Source organism: Micrasema longulum, unplaced genomic scaffold (assembly GCF_059751315.1).
Source record: "Micrasema longulum isolate JH-2025_06_02 unplaced genomic scaffold, ASM5975131v1 h1tg000720l, whole genome shotgun sequence".
Taxonomy (NCBI): Eukaryota; Metazoa; Arthropoda; class Insecta; order Trichoptera; family Brachycentridae; genus Micrasema; species Micrasema longulum.
Genome location: NW_028277916.1, coordinates 21119 through 39786, shown reverse-complemented (window position 1 = coordinate 39786; position 18668 = coordinate 21119). Strand labels below are relative to the sequence as shown.

The window sequence follows — 18668 nt, the reverse complement described above, 5'->3', positions numbered from 1 at the left end:
AACTACAAAGGAACGTCGTCTACAAAGAAACCAGAGAACGCAGCCAACGTCAGTCAGCCCGTTCAGTTAGTGAGCCCAACAAGTTCAGTTCGCTTCAATCCAGCTCGACGACGTCACTCAGTTGCAGCATGTGGTTCAGATGCAGTTACTTCAACCCATCATCGACGTAACACTCGTCCGACATAATTAATTATTTATTTACCATGTAATAAATAAACATCCAACAGCAGCCTCGTGTCTTCTCTGTCAATCTCTAACTGGGGTAGGAACTCTAACTAACAACCCAGCAACCTAAATCCTACAGATCTAAAATTAGTAGAATAGATTATTAAAAATACTAGTAATGATTTATTTCATTAAAAATCGTTACCAGAATAGGTACATTCGGAACTTTTGTATGCTCTCCGCAGTGAAACTGGGATGTCTACACTCTATGGATGTTACAATTTTTTTTTCGCTAAAGAATCGAATTAAAAATTATGTTCATAAAAGCTAAATGTACATATTTTTTTATTTTTCTTTTATTCAGGAAACATACAGTACAGTTACAAAGTTTAATATTTTACACAATTAGACTTAATTCTAATGGACCAGTGAAGTTTCCATATTTAAAAGCAATTATATGTACGGTTAATTATGAAAGTATAAAAAAGAGAAGTAAATAGAAAAACATAAATGAAAAATGTTTAAAAATTAAAATTTAAGTGAAAAAAAGATATTTTAAAGTTTGTTGTTTGTAGTGAGTATTTACAAATGGAAATAATATTAAAAATGAAGAAAATTTGTAAGAATAATTAAAAATTAAGAATGAAAAACATGCTCAGATGTAAAAATAAAATAAAATAGTAATAAGATTTTTTTAAAAAAAGGAAAAGCATAAATATACACATATTTATTTTAAGGGATTCAAAGAAACGATAAGAAGAATCTTTAAGTGAAATAAAAGACAATAAAAAAGTATTTTTAATAGTAGTATGTTTAGTTAAACATATGGATACCAAGAGACAATTGTGTATTTTATTACCTAGCTAGTCAAAATAAAAAAGAAGCACAATAAAATATGCCTAATATTAAGTTTATTGGGGTTCAAATTTTAGGTGTTAAATATAGAGTATTTATTTACATATGACTTTTTTTGTTTTATACATTTATTTATTTGTGTTTTTTGGTTTCAGGTCTCAGTTCGCAGGCCATCTTTTTTCGGTTTCTCCAGTACACATCGCTGCGGAGGGGCTTTGCTCAACCACGAGTGGATAGCAACTGCCGGCCACTGTGTGGATGAGTATGTCATTAATTATATTTTCCGTTATACTCATGTGCCAAAATATAAATTACAAAAAGGTTAACTCTCATCCGATAAAAAGAAGAGAGAAATAAGAAAATCTATTGGCATTAAAGCAACTCAATAATTTTAATAGATTAAGTTTTTCATCTGCCATTTGTTGGTGGAACAACATGTCAATTATAATAATAAAGATACGTATTCAGTTTTGTTCCACTTTTATTTATAATTTTTACAAGTTGCCGGATTTCGTCGTGACAGACGTGGTCAGACTGGTCAGACCAGTCTAACGATGTCAGTTACGACAAAACCCAACAACTTGTAAAAATTATTAATAAAAGTGGAATAAATCTGTATACGTATTTTAATTATTATAGTTAATTTTATTTACTGTCATAAATATTATCACTTAACGTATACCTATAAACGTGCAAGATATTTACTTATCTTTTTCATCGGAATATTCATCTACGCATTAAAAACATTTCTCCTTAAAATCAATATTTTTCCCTTTGCTAAAACATCCGTCAATCTTGATTGAAATCTTTTAGAGTTGAATCTAGTGCTTATTTACGAAGATTGAACATTCTTTAAATCAGTGGTCAGATTGTTTTTACGTTAATTTTTGGTTATATGAATCATTTATTTTTAAGTTTGTTGCAACAGAGAAGGAAAACATTTTTAAGAAGGAAATATGGGAGACTAGGTATTTAAGGTTTAAGTGGCCACTTTACACACTGTGCAACATTCAACATTCTGCTTATGTTTGAACATCCACATTTCCTCTACTCTTCCATCTGTTGACTTTTGTGAAGTGAAAGAACGGAAACCTTTATCATGTGGGTGAGATTCATCCGGGTGAACCAATTCTACCGGATGAATCTCAACCTACTACGCAACGCATGAAAACAATTTTCCAATTTTTTATACTTCTTCTTTTACCAGGTAGTTAATTCAATAATGTTTTGAGTATGTCTGAGTATGTTTTGAGTAGGAAAAAAATCCATACTAAAAACATTGTTGAATTGTTAATTAATCACCAAATTTCTAGTAGTCTAATGATGCTGCATTATTTAACTACTAATTGTATCTATCTTGATCATATTTTTGCATTGGGCCGAAAAATGCAGATTCTACATAAATGTTTCATCTTACCCGGAAACTGGAATGATAATTAATTGCGTTCATCACTTGACTACAAAACAGAAAGTTTACTTTGTAGGTGCTTAAATAAACAAAAATGAAAATGAGATCGTCGACAGAAAACAAAATGTACACTAGGCTAATATTAATAGTACCGTATAATTTTGGTGTCAAATAATTCGTGTTTTCGTAACACCAAAAATAAAGAAAAGCTCGCAACAATTTATCGAACAAGGTTTTCTTGTGACCGCAGCTGATATTAATGACCCAGTTCCCTGAAGATGTATGTTTGTACTATTAAATACACAACATCCGTATGCTGGTTTAACCCTAAAAGGGATGGTGGAAAAATACTGAAAAGTATCATGACTAAACAAACGCTCCAAGTAAATGAACCTAAACGACATGAAGGATTATGGCATGTGTTTTTTTTTCTTTTTAATATATTATTATATTAAGTTTGTACCTAAAAATGTTTAACATGTTTCATATGCAGCAACAAACTGCAACTTTGGCTAATAATATACAATATTGTTCTCAAACTAACGACCACATCTGTTCAGCGCAACCATTACTGTAGTGGAATATGATTATACAATAAACTGCTTTCATCAATCAGGGATATAAATCCACTACAGGGGTTTTTAAGGGCAGTGTCGATGTGGCTCTTCGACAAGTTACAACGTCCTTGAAAACGTAATATTATTAACCATATTTTATTAAACATGTGTTTATAACCATTTACCAACTTTCATGTCTACCAGTTTTGAGACGTAACCGTCTCTTCGTAAGGACACCAATTAAACCAACTTGCAAAACTCACTATGCACCTCCATAGTTATGATGTAAAAACTTATATCTACATCTGAGTTATTAATTTAAAAATACTTAGTACACTTCAATTTGTCTGTTTGACCAATTAGCGCTTTCACCCTTTAATGGGCATCTTCAGACTGGTGAAAATTATACAGTGTAAGGATAATTTATAAAACTAAATATTTTCTTAAGCGTAAGTACATTAAAAAAATAAGTTGAAAGAGATACAATACACAATATTTCAATAGAACAGTGTAGGACAAATGATTGAAATATGTGTTGGCGGTGTACTGTAAGAGAGGATTCTATTATATGAAAAACATTTAATTTTTTTATAACAATGTACAGGGTCCAATTAATAGGTGAGTTTAAGAATAAGGGTGAGTTTTTGAATTCTATTTGATGATTTATTAAAATTCTATCGCAATTATTTTTTATCCTTTTTTTTCTAATCTATCTAACTTTTGACCTTTATGTTTTTCGATTCGTCAAAACTATATTCTAACTCATTTAAATGTGATGCATTGTTAGATATATCGTAATTTAATCTATGTAAAGCTAAATGATCTTTCAGTTTATATTTGATTGATTCCCAGTATAATATTCACCAGTCTGAAGACGTCTATTAGAGGGCAAAAGCGCTAATTAGTCAAACAAATAAGTGAAAGTGTACAAAGTATTTTTAAATTAATAATTTATATGTAAATATAAGTTATTACATCATTACAATGGAATTCCACCAAGAATTGTTAATACATCATTTAAATCACCATAGTTGTTGCACAAAAATATAATACCAACACGACATGCGTTTTAATACACAACCCTTACATGTACTGATTAGGTGATGAAAATATTTTATGTTGTGGGAAAAGAGGGAGGAATAAGCACATTCACTGATTAGGACAAACTTGTCCAGCAACAACTATGGTGAAGGTACGACGAGTATATAGTGGGTTTTGCATGTTGGTTTAATTGGTGTCCTGATGAAGAGACGGGAACGTCTCGAAACCGGTAGACATAGAAAAGTTGATAAGTGGTTATATACAAATATTTCATTATATTTAATAAAATGTTTGACCACAAAGTTAATGCTTCAAATATTAATAATGTAATATTATTTCTTTATTTTTTACTGCTACAAATACATATGTTTATTTCTCTTTTGAGATATATGGGTGCGGTGATAGCGAAGTTGTCCGCTGTCATTTGGAAGAATGTAAAAATGCTTTGAGCGATTGATTGAGGACCGCCTTGCTGTCGCTTTATGCTGTGTTGCCTACGGGTGCGATACCCTACCGACACCACTCTCACGGACAACTTGCACCTATCTTGGTACTGGTTTACCTACATAGATAGATGCAACAAGAACAAACGAGTAAAAATATACAAAGTATATTGTATTTTACTATTTGGGATAAAAGATAAATACTTTTTTTAATTGTTTACATATTTGTAAAGGATAAACTACGGGAGTCCCATCCAACGAAATATTCAGGAAACGAGATTTTGTGATTCTTGGATTGCGAAAATATTATAACTTTTGAGACAAATGAGATAATTTCAATCTACGGAGAACTTTTAATGTAAAATATTGATATTGAAAATATTTTATGATAAAAGAACATGCTAAAAAGCGTATGAATAACTACTGATTTTTTTTTTTACTAAATGAATGTGGGCGTTAGATTTTTTTTTCAACTTAAAAAAGCATTTTTACGACGAAAGTGGACTTTGGAGTTTTATTAATATGTGAAATATTTCTTTCTTTTCATTAAATTATTTCTTTTTTTTTTGCACCACAACAGGCCAGGAGGCCCAATTACAGTGGTGAACTACATCGCAGGACACCCGGGCTTGAGAAAAATCTCAATAATTTTTTTTGTGTTCTCACCGGAAATCGAACCCGGAACCTACCGTGTGTAAGTCCTGCGTTTTATTCTCGAAAGTACGAATATTATGTGCCAAGTAATTTTCTTCAAATGCCAAATAAATATTGTAATTTTATGTCCTAAATTATAATATTTTTTGGCCATTTCCGAAAGAGATGCACAAAATTGTACTTTGTTTATTTATGCTTCATTTTGTTAGTTTAGTAAAAACACCGTACAAACTAATATAAACTTTTAATAATGTTACAATTTTTTATAAAAAATTCTCAAGATATTTTTTTCAAATTAATTTGAAAAATTTAGATGCCTTCTGTCTCCTTTATATCTTCAGGCAACTCATTAACTTTGTGGTCAAACATTTCAATTAATATTTGTAAATATAAGTATTTACCCACTTACCGACTTTTTATGTCTACAGGTTTCGAGACGTACCCGTCTTTTCGTCAGGACACTTACTACTGACGAAGAGACGGGTACGTCTCGAAACCGGTAGATACAAAAAGTCGGATAGTGATTGACTAGTAATATTAATAAATAATTTTTAATTTTGGTATTGGTTTATAATATGCATCCTTCCACTTTCCATTGTGTTGTATCCCAACCGAATACCTCATAGAGTAAGGAATACGTTATTATTTTTGAGAAATATGTATCTATGTAAAAATAAATTATTTAACTTTTGTCAGTTGAAAAAACAAGATTCAACTATTTCTCGACAACTCTTGACTTATGAAAGCTAATGTTAAATAATATATTATAATTTATTTATAATAGTAAAAATACTTTATAGTTTTATTCCACTTTTATTCATAATTATTTTATAATTTTTTTTACCAGTGACCGGGTTTCGTCGTGACCGACATCGTCAGACTGGTGGGAGACTAAACAAATTTCTATGTTATATACAAGTGCAAGCAGGGGTTGTTAATCATGATTTTATATAATTATGTAAATAAAAGAATTTAAATTGAAAACATTTAAGTATAAGGTAATAACAATTATAAGAATAAAAGTTTGAATATTGATTTCCGACATGCAGTTTTCCGTACATACAGATTTTCGAAATGCAGTTCCACCAAGAAATGTCAGTAGAAGAACTCAATATATATTATAATTTGTTTTTAAGAAAGTTTCTGAGATTTGTTCATTTTTGATTGAATTATGTAGAGCTATAAATGTTTATACATGATAATCTTATTAATCATAACTGTTTCAAAATAAGTCTGCTAACTTGTGAAATACAATTATGTATTGTACATTTTTTGTAATTTAAAAAAAAAAATGCACACAGAACCCAAAAACCTGGGTTAATTATACCCGTCGTGTAGTCTCCGGTAGCTTTTGTATTCTTATTCGTATGCATGATCCCTTATTAATATAAGGTATACGTGACAGGAAGTGGGAGATGTGAGGGTGCGTGTGACAGTGTAGACAAATTTGCAAGGTTTTGCCAGTCTCGCAAGTAATGCCGCAGTTTATTCACTAAAATAATTCACGGGATTTGTTCGTGCCGTTGGGGCGGGTGAAAAATAACGTAGCGGCTTGTGACAGCCGGAGAATTCGTTATGGAAGACAATGTCGGCCATTACGTCATGCTGGGTGAACTGTACGGAGGGATCAACTGGAACATTGTATTGTTTTTAGGTACTAGGACGTATTTCCTCAATGTTTAATACGAGTCTTCTAAATTTCTTTGGGTATCAAGATAATACAAAGCAAAATTCAATAGTATTATCGTTTGCATATACGAGGCCCATAGTATCAAAGATGGCCCAACACTAAAGGCAATATAAAAAACCGGCAACTGCATATTTAATACTTAACAAAAATAGCATTTCTTGTTATGTTTACTTTTTGATTAATTGTTCAACGTGTTGATGGAACCAAATCTTATTGTCGTCTTGTCCCTTTACCCTTCTTAATGATAACCGAATGGAGCTTTTTGCTACTATCCGTGGCCCTATAGTTCCTGTCGGATATACAGATCTGGTGGCTTCCAAAAATAATTTCTAATAATATTTCAAAAAGTTTTGTAATCATTTCGGCGAATTGATCATGTCCAATCAATTTCACCCCAGTCAGTGAATAATTTACTTCCCTCTTGTCTCAATCTAATGAAATACATATTATGTACTTCTGGATTACTTTCTTTCAGCACAAAGATGCTTAGGCTACCAGATTACAGAGCAGCTTTTCTCGTTTGACATCGAGCAAACTTTCCGTGTATGTAGGCACCGCCAAGGAGACTTATGTCCTCAGATGCGGTGTGCGGTATGTGGTGGGCAAGCTGGTACCAAAAATTATCAAGTAAAACATATTTTTTGTGAATATTTAAATAAAAAAAGTGCTATTACAGATTTTTAAAAATTTCTCAAAAATATGTATGGAATCGTTTGGCTATCCAAAGATGGCCCAAACGATTCAATACGTAAAATACTGAGGACATCATATGTATGTATTACAACATGTGACAAAAAACAGATAGTCAAATATTTCATTATGGAAGACGAAGACTTGAACTTAATAGAGGGATCAAAAAAATATTTTTTTTAGAAAATAAATATTTGCGTCGTTATGATTTGCAATATTTCAAAAACGATAATATTTTTTTTTACATTACAACAGCTTGCCCTACATACCGCAAACCACACGTGAGGACTTAAGTCTCCTTGACGATACAAGGAAAAAAATGCGCGTTGCCAAACACGAAAAACTGCCCGAGGGAGCTCTCTGTAATATGGTAGCCTTAGCATCTTCGTGCTAAAAAGGTTATTTCAAAGTACAGAATGTACGTCGATGAATTACGGAAAAGAAGAAATTGAATTCTTCACTCACTGCACTAAATTGATTGGACATGATAAATTCGCCGAAGTGATAACAAAACGTTTTAAAATATTTAAAACTTCTTTTGGAAGCTACTAGATTTGAATATTCGATAGGACCTATAACAGGGCCACGGATATGAACGAGAAGCACCCTTTAGTATTCATAGAAATGGGGAAAGGGACAAGACCACAGGATGTGTTCAGAAGATTTATTAGAATATACGCAACACCACGAAGGGAAATCAACAATGTAAAAAAATCAATAATTTAAACAACAACTGGGCAGTCCAGTGATCAGGGTTAAATCTCAAGAAGATTTTACGCGCTGACGGATTGAGGGTAACAAAGAAAGGTTACCCCTCTCTTTTACACCACAACAGGCCAGGGGGCTCAATGCAGTGGCGATTGAAAATTTAATAGTACGGCGAAGTTTCTCTTAAATGTATAAAAAATAAATATAAAATAAACTACTTTAAATGACATCACAAGTGTTTCTAAATCAACAAATGATAGTGTTGTGATATATTTCTGGTTTCCGGGACAAAGGACTACCAATAAAGACGAATCACCGATGGAAGTAGTGACGTCACGCGCGAAGCGATTGAAAAATAATTAAACTTTAAAAATCGTAGCGATGATAGTACCATACACAAAAATGAATGAAACATTTTGTTGGCTAAGTTAGACAATTTAAAAAACCTCTGAACACTATCGTTGGTTAAACCTTACATTCTCATAAATATAAACTCTCGTCCAGCAACACAAATTAACTGTTTTGTCCCATTTGTATCAACCGCCTTTGGTAAAAAGCAATACAATGTAATTGCTCCAAAAATATTTAATGATTTATTGCCAAATATAAAAGACTCAAAATGTAAAATAAAAATAACTGCACATTTAAATAGTGTAGAGATAGATTTTTTTGAAAAATATATGTAAATAAAAAAACGTAGTACTTTATATAATTGGTACACATATTTTTCATATTTTTATGTATTTCATTGCTTTATATTTGTTTTATTATATATTTTACGATATTATTAATGTTTAAGTAACATGTATTTTTGACACATATATACACTTTATATTTGTATCATAACGATGTTTAATTTCTTACATTTGATTAGCCAGACATTTATAATTAAGTAGTTTTAGTTTTTCTTTTTTATGTTATTGTTTTATTAGTATAGGACTACTTATGCTCTAAAAATAGAAAATCTCCATCTTAGAACAGGCTGTGCCATGTTAGATGGAGACTATCATAAACAGAGAACACTCCGTTTTCATTTTACATTAATTGGTTTTATATAAATTCCCTGTTATTAAGTATGTATATTATTTTTTTGCAATAAATTTATAAATAAAATAAAAAAAATTATACGCGTATGAGCGTATAGTATCATATCTGCTGTTAAGAGTGTTATTTTGTGATACAGTTTATAGGGCGAGACTAGTGGAGAAGGGATTTAAATACGTTGGATTTGCAAATTGTGTTAATTAAACATTTATGCACTGTTAGGTTTCCCAAGCGCCCACTACTTTCTGAAAGTTTTGAGAAATTCAGCTTTTTGAATATAAAGTATAACAAACCGCCCTGAAAATTTAACTTTGCCATTTAATGTTACATAGAAATTCAGTGTTACGTTGTCCGTAATAACTTTTGCTATTTTTCGCTTTGTCCATGTAAAATAATGATACGTATTTTAATTCTGATTGTAACTAAGTTACCAGGTTTATTCTAGGAGGCATTCAAAAATACGATATAAATAAGCATATTGTCTTCCAAAGTAGTATAATTGTTTAATTACACATATGTTTTCACCTGTTTATCTAATAATAATTGAGGGTACTATTTGCAAACCCGGAAAAATCCATCTTTATTTATTTTGAGCAAATCACAAAAAAACTGATACAATACTTAACTTCAACTTTTTTTAAACTTCAATTTTTTATTATAATCAGTAAATATTTTATACGTAAGCAGTTATGACATAAGCATTATTATGTCAAGAAACGGTAGTGAAATAATAAATTTAATTTTATACATTCCAACGTTGCAATACTCAAGTAGAGGTTGCCATGTTTGCAACACACTCGATAATTTAAAAGTTCTTACAAATAATGCCATATTTTCAACTGAAAATGTTTTAATTATTGTAAAAAATTGTATTCTGAAGAAGTTTCAATTAACATCTCACTTTTTTTAGATTTTGGATTTTGCCGGGTTTGCAAGCAGTACCCTCAATTACGCCTTTTATATAATACTGTAGAGTTTTAGCCCGATACTTGTATACGACTGTGAAATATGAAAATGGTAGAAGAATGATGAAAGCAGAAGAATCATGACCACGGTCGAAATGTGATCTCTTCGAATGTGTGGGAAATCAATGTATGACAAGATTAGGAATGATAAAAAAGACGAATGCATGATTAATTGATAAGATTTAAAAAAGGTCACAAAGACGGTTTGGTCATGTAGATATGAATAATAGTAATGGCGAGAAAAAGCCGTAGCATGATTAGATAAACCAAAATCTCAAGTGTGATCATGTCAAAACTTTACACTATACACACTGCGCAACATTCACCATTCTGGCCACTTAACCAGCCTATGACAGATCATAAGCCCTGTCAATGCTTAGACTTCCATGTCCCCTTCTCAAAAATTATTTGTCATCTGATACATTAAATTTAAATCTTAATAACGCCCCGGTAAGTGAAATTTAAAACATTTAGACGTACTCAAAATATTGCTAATTAAAAAAACTTATTCAATCAAAATTTCCGTACAATCAAATGGTAAAGTGTATAATTTTATATACATTTGTGACAACAGAGAGGTAAAATGTTTTAGAGAAGGAAATATGGAGATCTAGGCATTTACAGAGCCTATACCTTGTCATAAGCTGGTTTAAGTGGCCACTGTACACAATGTGTAACATTCACCGTTCGGCCTGTATTCTCCATATTCCCTTCTCAAAAATGTTTTCCCCCTTTGTTGTCACAAATTCAAATATTTATAACTCCCTAGGGAGAAAATCTGACTAATTTATAATTTCTAATTTCTTTGATCTTCGCAAATTCCACCACATAACCGAATATCGCATGCAACTACTCTGGCTCAGTATGAAGCATTCAAAACTCAGAAACATTCACATTCTATCACTTGGTCGCAATTTTTTAAATAACCCCACTTCGCCTGTTTATTTTAGAGAGCTCTTCCAACCTCTATCCCAACACGGACTATCTCTTCGTTCTAGGGACGAGAGAACCCTTTTAATACCCTTTAATCGCTCTAATTTTCTTACCTTCTCTTTTGCAGAAGTAGCGGCTCAATTGTGAAAAAATCTACCCACTAATGTTACCTTTTCTTTATTTACATTTAAGTCATGATTGAAATGTCACTATCTAAATATTTAAATTGCTCCTTTATCCCTTTTCTTTCCTTCCCACCCCCTTTCCCCTCTTAATAGTATAGTGTTTTTTATATGTATTTAATTTTGATAATCTTTGATTTTAATTTTTGTGTAAATTGTAAGATTCAATATGTCCATGGGTATGTAATTTTCTCAAACTGAACGGTTTGGGTAGCTGGGAAGAAATTGCTTTCGGGCAATATGCCCGCCCTTATATGTATATAAACTGTATATGTATATAAAGTGTTCAAATAAATAAATAATTTCATAATACCATTTTTCACATTATTTTCAATAGAATGTAAGGCATACATCAAACGAAGACAATAGTTAATTGTCTTCGTTTGATGTATGCCTTGAAATGCGTATTCTGCAATGGACGAGTACATAAACGGGTCGAATAAATAAATTGAAATGTCAAAGAAGATTAGTTTAAAATAAAATTTTACACATGTCATAATCTATCCGTTTTCAACCTTCTTGTTCCTTTTGGAAAAATACCTTTCGATAGGAACGTGCCTTTAATAGATTATTCTATTTACAGAATAACAATTTCGGATGTTGTATTTTCTATCGTATCAGCAAAGTGTTTTGATTTCCCCCAATAAAATAAATGATAGCCTATATCGTTTTGAAAATATTTATTGAACATCTTCTCGTCAATGTTTTTTCTTAAACATCTCATATAAATTTATGTGACAAACATTTAATCAAAAAAAGCTTTATTTATAAGTAACTTTTGCGATGCTTTTTGATAAGGGTTTAACTTATTACTACTATTATTTGTAGGCAACTCAAAATGTAGTATGATATTTATTTGAAAATAAAACAAAAGTATTGGATATTAAAACCATTCATTTTCATTTTCAAACACGTTTCTTTTTGTAAAGCACGATAATATATGCATTGTTTTGTTTCCGTATAAACAATGAAATATGTATCGTAAAATGTATATTCGAAACACTTACTTTGTTGTTATTAATTATGTAATTAAACAAAAACACTTTGGGGCTATATTTATTAAACTTTTATACTTGGTATAGATTATCCAACGGTAGTGTCGAGGACTCATGATCAGGAAGTCTGACGTTCGAACCTCGCTTTACCATAACTAGTTTCTTATTTTCTAAAACTGTTACTTATCAGTTAAGAAAATAAAACTAAAATAAAATATTTTTTTAAAGGAATAAATAAAATTACTTTATTTTATGAACCACTTAGTTATTATCACAACCGACTAGTTTCGGCAACTCGCGTTGCCCTCTTACCCCTTCCCCTACACCTACCCCTGCCTCACCATAAACAGAATTACCTCCTCCTCTATCCTTTTCGATACCCACTGTTCACTGTTTCTTTTACGTATGTATATTTAGTCATTATATAACCCTGAATGCTGAGAATTCCGTGGACAGATTTAGTGACCAACGTGGAGGTGCTGAAACGAGTCAGTGCCGAAAAAGAACTACTGTCCTCAATGAAACAGAGAAAAGTCGCAAATCTAGGCCATATAAGGCGTGGAAGCAAATATGCGCTTCTGCAGCTGATAATGATGGAGAAGATCGAGGGAAAGCGTGGAGTTGGAAGGCGATGGATGTCCTGGCTGAGAAACATCCACGACCGGACAGGAGTGCGTGGGGTTGAGGCGCTGTTCCAGTTGGCACAGGACCGAAATGCCTACTCTAGGATCGCCAACGTCGGAGAGACCTGATATGGTACAGACAGAAGAAGAAGATAACCCTGAAAAGGGCAACGCAAGTTGCCGAAACAAGTCGGTTGTGATAGTAAATAAGTGGTTCATAAAACAAATTCATTTTATTTACTCCTTTAAAATATAACAATAAACTACAAAGTTAGTGCTACAAACATAAAAAACAAAATTAAAATATTTTGATTAATGGTCATAAGAACCCAAATATGTATTTTAATATTTGTAAAAAAACACGGTGTAGGAGCTAAAATGTTTGTGTCCTTCACGTACAAAAGTTCATCATTAACTCAGTGTGTTATTACGATGGATTGTCATGGGCAAGCTCGTCTTATATGTTGATCGTGTTTTAAAATATATTGCGTTCAATTATTTTACTGGCCTGTTTGTCTTGGCTACATACCCAGTTTTATGTAATTTTTGTTTGGTTTCTTGTCTTGTAATAACTTTGTTAACTAAAGTAATTTCTACAAATGTATAAATAAAAAAAACATATTCGACAGTAAATTTAATGTGAGTATTTAATGCTTCAAAGTTATCTATAGCGAATCAGCAAGGAAATTAAAACTCATGACCTATTGTGGTTTTAAAAAAAATTGCGCATACTTGGATTGGTAGATATTTCAAAAGAAATTGATTTATTTAACGGCTGTAACCAATTTGCACTAATTGTATAACATAGTTAAAAGTAATGAAATATAAGATACATATTAAGTTCGCAAATTTTACAATCATTAATATGTATACTTAGACAAAAGACACATTACTAATGTCGCATACGTCATTATGAATAAATTGAATTTTACAACTTGGTAATCAAATTATTTTTTTGTTCATTGGTTATAGTTGAAGAGATAAGAATTTATTTACGAAAAATTTAAGAATTGTATATTAAGACTCATTTAAAGTACATTCCGTACTAAGATAAATATATTTTAGGAAATTGTAATCAGGTAGCAATATAAAAGAGGATTGGCCTACTTCAGTTAAAGTATACAATCTACTTCCATTGTTCATAAGGATAATTAGTTAGTACTCACAATATAAAACTGCTGTTAAGAAATGGATAGTGGAGGTGGGTTGCGCACGGATCGATGAGTGGAAAGTGTTTATGAAATTTGGTCTACAAGTCTATATGAATTTGCAATGTTTTTTATGATTATTTTAGTTCCTATCGCTTATTATGTTTAAGATGATAACTATTAGATTAATTACGTTTTAATTTTTTAAATATGTTAACTATGTTTAATAAGTAATTTAAAGCATGTGATTGCGCCACTTGCCCGTTAGCAGATGCACGCTCGAATTGCTAGTTCGCGGAATGCGTTATCCTTTATTTACTTTGCCACAGAACCCTAAATACAGTGACTGAAATTTCCTACCTTATTCTGGATTCTGGCACCTTTGTTGTCTGGAACTTCTGTCCCTGCAGTCAGGATCACATCTGATCTTGTGGTCAGGAAGGAGGGGCACTTGATGATTACACAACACAGTGGATTTAATAGTTATTGTTCGCAAAATATTTTCTTAGCGATTGCGGTGAGAATATAAAAAGCACATCGGCACACGGTCAATTCAGTTGTTATTCTGGCCCGGGACAAATATCGGTACTCACGATAAGCAAATGCAACATCTTATCCAGGGCCCCGTAGGTAGCAAATAAATTTGAACGCCTCATCCTAGTGAATGTGCTAGATATATGGGTGTGTACACATAGAGTTTATGTGGCGTGACCAGCATGTTTCACTTATTGTAAAATGTTTTCCCCACACCCCAGAGAGGGAACATTATTCTGTGTAAAAAAATAATACAAACATTGTAAAAGTATAAATAAATGAATAAAAATAAATAAATTATTGTCAAATAAAATTCGCTCTATGTGGACATGAGTGTACAAATATCTTAGCAAAATAGGATTTGGAGGTTAAAATAAATCATCACTGAAATAACACAGCGTCCTAAGTCTTCTAGCATGTGTATATCTTTATCCCAGGGTATATGTTAAGGGAATCCCGGGAGTATCCTAAATAAACTGGATTTCCCTACGAAGGAGGAGAGCACCCCCAGGAATACCGCATTCCCATGGAAATAAACACATTTCTTATTTTGTATGCATACTTCGAAGATACGCGGGCTTTGCAAAGGCAAAATCCCTCCTGTTTCTACATATATTACGATCCCAAAACATACGAGATAAAAATCAAACTATAAACATAGAATCGACATTCAAAAAAAAATGTGTGCTTTAAATCTATAAGAACTACATATTTGATAATGTTTCCGCTTCACAAAATATATCTAAGTATGATACCTAGATCAATTTTTCAATGAAAAACAACAGGACAATATTACTATACTGACTGAAGAATACATTTCTTTAATGAAATGAATAATGTAAACAAAAAAGGTCAGGAACACGAAATATTTTAAGAAGTTTCAAATTATTTTGTGTAAAAAATATATTGGAAAAACTGTATATTTTTATTTTATTTTAGGAATTTTTATAGAGAGAGAATAGTTAAACAATCATTATAAGACGTCACTCCACATTATTGTACACATTTTTGTTCTCTTTAACGAAAAGGGAAACGTCAAAAATAAATAGCCGTTATATTATGTTACCTCGTAAACATTCACGTTCTATCACTTCTTCACAATATTTTAAATAATCCCACTTCAACTGTTTATCTGAGAGAGCTCGTCCAACCTCTTTCACACCACCGACTATCTCTTCGTTCTAGTAACGAGAGAACCCTTTTAATACCCTGTCATCGCTTTAATTTTCTTGCCTCCTCTTTCATAATAGTAGCCGCTTGATTATGGAATAATCTTCCCACTAATGTTAGAGACGCTTCTTCATTTACATTTAAGTCAAGATTGAAATGTCACTATCTAAATATTTAAATTGTTCCTTTATTCTTCTTCTTTCCTTCCTATCCCCTCTCCTCTCTTCATAGTATAGTGTCAATTTATATATATATATATTTATATATGTTTTTTTTTTTTGTTAATCTTTGCTTTTAATTTTTGTATAAAATTGTAAAATTCAATATGTCCATGTATTTATAATTTTCTCAAACTGAACGGTTTGAGTAGGTAGGAAGAAATTGCCTTAAGGCAATATGCCCGCCCTTATATGTATATATATTGCATATGTATATAAAGTGTCAAATAAATAAAATAAATAATGGTAGGCAGAGAGGAAGAAACGCCATATCACTCTGCATTAGTATACATATCTTGCATCCTCTACATTCATAGATTTTCTCATGTACGCGAGTCGATTATTCCGACTTTTGACATGCCCATCTTCGAGTATTTGTTGGATTTGGTCATGCCACGTCGTTCGCGGTCTTCCTCAATTTCTGTATCCCTCAACATTCACATCTTAGTCGTTCCTTTGCTGTCCATTCGCTCTAAATGTCCAAACCAATGCGGAATTCTTATCTTGGTTTTGTCGATAATGCCTTGCCTTACATAATATACGAATCTCGACATTTTTGTACCTATTGCTGATAGTTTTACCACACATTCGCCAGAGAGATCGCATTTGGACAGAAATCACTCCATTGTGAACTGCTAATTTTGCCTCCTGCGACAAACATTTATTTGTCGACGTTGATTTAAGTGCACCGTTCACTTAATTTCTGGCACCTACCTTCCTTGTGATATCATTCTCAGTCATTCCAGCCCCAAGAAACATATTCCTCCGATACACAAATTCCGCAACCTGTTTTAGTAACACTCCATTCACAGCGATCTCACATTAAGTCATAATTTTATTTCTTTAAAAAACCATCACATTCGATTTATCGATGATTTCAAATTGTTCCCCTTGTATACATTGTAGACTTTTGTTACCAAGAATTATTGCAGGACATCTTTGTTGCCAACAAAAAGTACGGCAGTAAGCACTTGTATATTAAATTTGTGTAATTTTGTTTCAAAATAAAAAAAAATATTCTGAAGAAAGACTATTATTTAAAAAAAAAAACCTATTTATATGAAGGCACTTGACTTTTACTTTAAAACAAAAAAAAACGAAAGTTAATTGTTCATATTAATAATTTAAAATTTTCATCCTATTTTTATGTTTTCTTTATGATAAAAAAAAAAGTACTGTTATTTTTCTTTGAGTGAATAAAATCTGTTACAATTTGAAATTAATTCTCTGTATGGGACAGCTTAGTACGAATACTTGTGTTATGAGGGTAAAGTTGCAATATTATATATGCATCAACTCGTATATTGGAAAACTTTACTAATCACTTCTTAATACTGTTCCTCGTACCTTCGGTAGTTAAGGGGTAACTAAGTTTATAATGAAATGTTTATGTTTCTTCGTTAATTTTAACCCTTCATTATAGAAGAGGAAATTTACTATATAAATTTGTAAGTGTAATGAATCAACGTTTAGCAAGTTTGGTGATAGTAAGCATCAAATTTACAAACATAATGACACGAACAATATTCTACAATCTCTATGGTTACAGTTTCTGTCATAAAAATGGAGTACCTACATAATTACTTAGGGAAGTTAAGCAAGACGTTTGTTAATCAAAATAAAACGAGAAAAAAGCCACGTTAACGTAAAGAAAGCTAATGAATATTTAATGACATCTATGTACAAGGTAATATTCAAACGAAGTATAAATCAAATTTCTTTCGTGTATTGACCATATCTAGTTTTTCTGATTGCAAAGGGGTTATTATTTCTGTTTTGAAATAGAGCAATCTCTTAATTTGTCTTCATTGGAGAAACGTAGAACTGAGATGGAACTTATGCATTTTCAAAATATTGTACACCTGCACACTCATCGAAATTCAGATTGTGGTCACTCCCTTACATTGATTTGACTCAATATAACCTTCTGCCTATTCATTTTAAATCTTTTTTTTTATCAGTCCACCAATAAAAATCACATTACATTAAAAAATCATTTCCTAAAACTGTTTTTCGATAACTGTCGACTTATGTAAGCCAATGTTAAATAAAATATTATAATTTGTTTTAAAAAAAGTCTCCGAGATTTGTGTATTTTTGTTTTAATTATGTAAACTATAAATCTTTATATCTGATAATCTTATTAATTATAACTGTCCCAGAATGAGTTTGCTTACTCACGGGGAATACAATTAAGCATTGTACATTTAAAAAATATTTTGAAAAAAAAAAAAAAAAATATGCCATTAGTGATGTCCCACCTCTGCCTTAGTTGCAATCAATTTTATTTCATGTTCCCAACCATGTCACCAGAAGTCAAAATTTGCTATTTTTTAAATCTTACAAAAGCATTTTTTGCTTTTATGCCCCCATGTCCAGAATGTGTAGATTAGTCAATTAGTAACACAACTTGAAATTCTTTGGGATAGATCTCTTTACCACTAAAATAGTGCGGGATACAGAGAGAATGGCATGGTTTAGCTCGAAGTCTTATATGTTTATCGTGTTTTTGAGTACATTGTTTACTATTATTTTATTGCGTTTATTTGTCTTCGCTACATCGTTTTGTGTTCTTTTTGTTTTGTTTCCTGGATATATGTTTCTTCATGTAACTGTTATAATTGGCTTAGGCCGTATATATTATA

At 31.5% G+C, this 18668-nt stretch overlaps 1 protein-coding gene across 1 annotated transcript in view; it reads left to right on the top strand.

Annotated features, from left to right (window-relative positions):
- Nucleotides 1–18668, top strand: part of Sb (serine proteinase stubble) — a 244892-nt gene that overhangs the window by 222204 nt on the left and 4020 nt on the right. The window contains exon 7 of the mRNA XM_088229870.1: nucleotides 1176–1282. Coding sequence (XP_088085996.1) covers nucleotides 1176–1282 — 107 coding nt within the window. The remainder of the gene's footprint in view (nucleotides 1–1175; nucleotides 1283–18668) is intronic.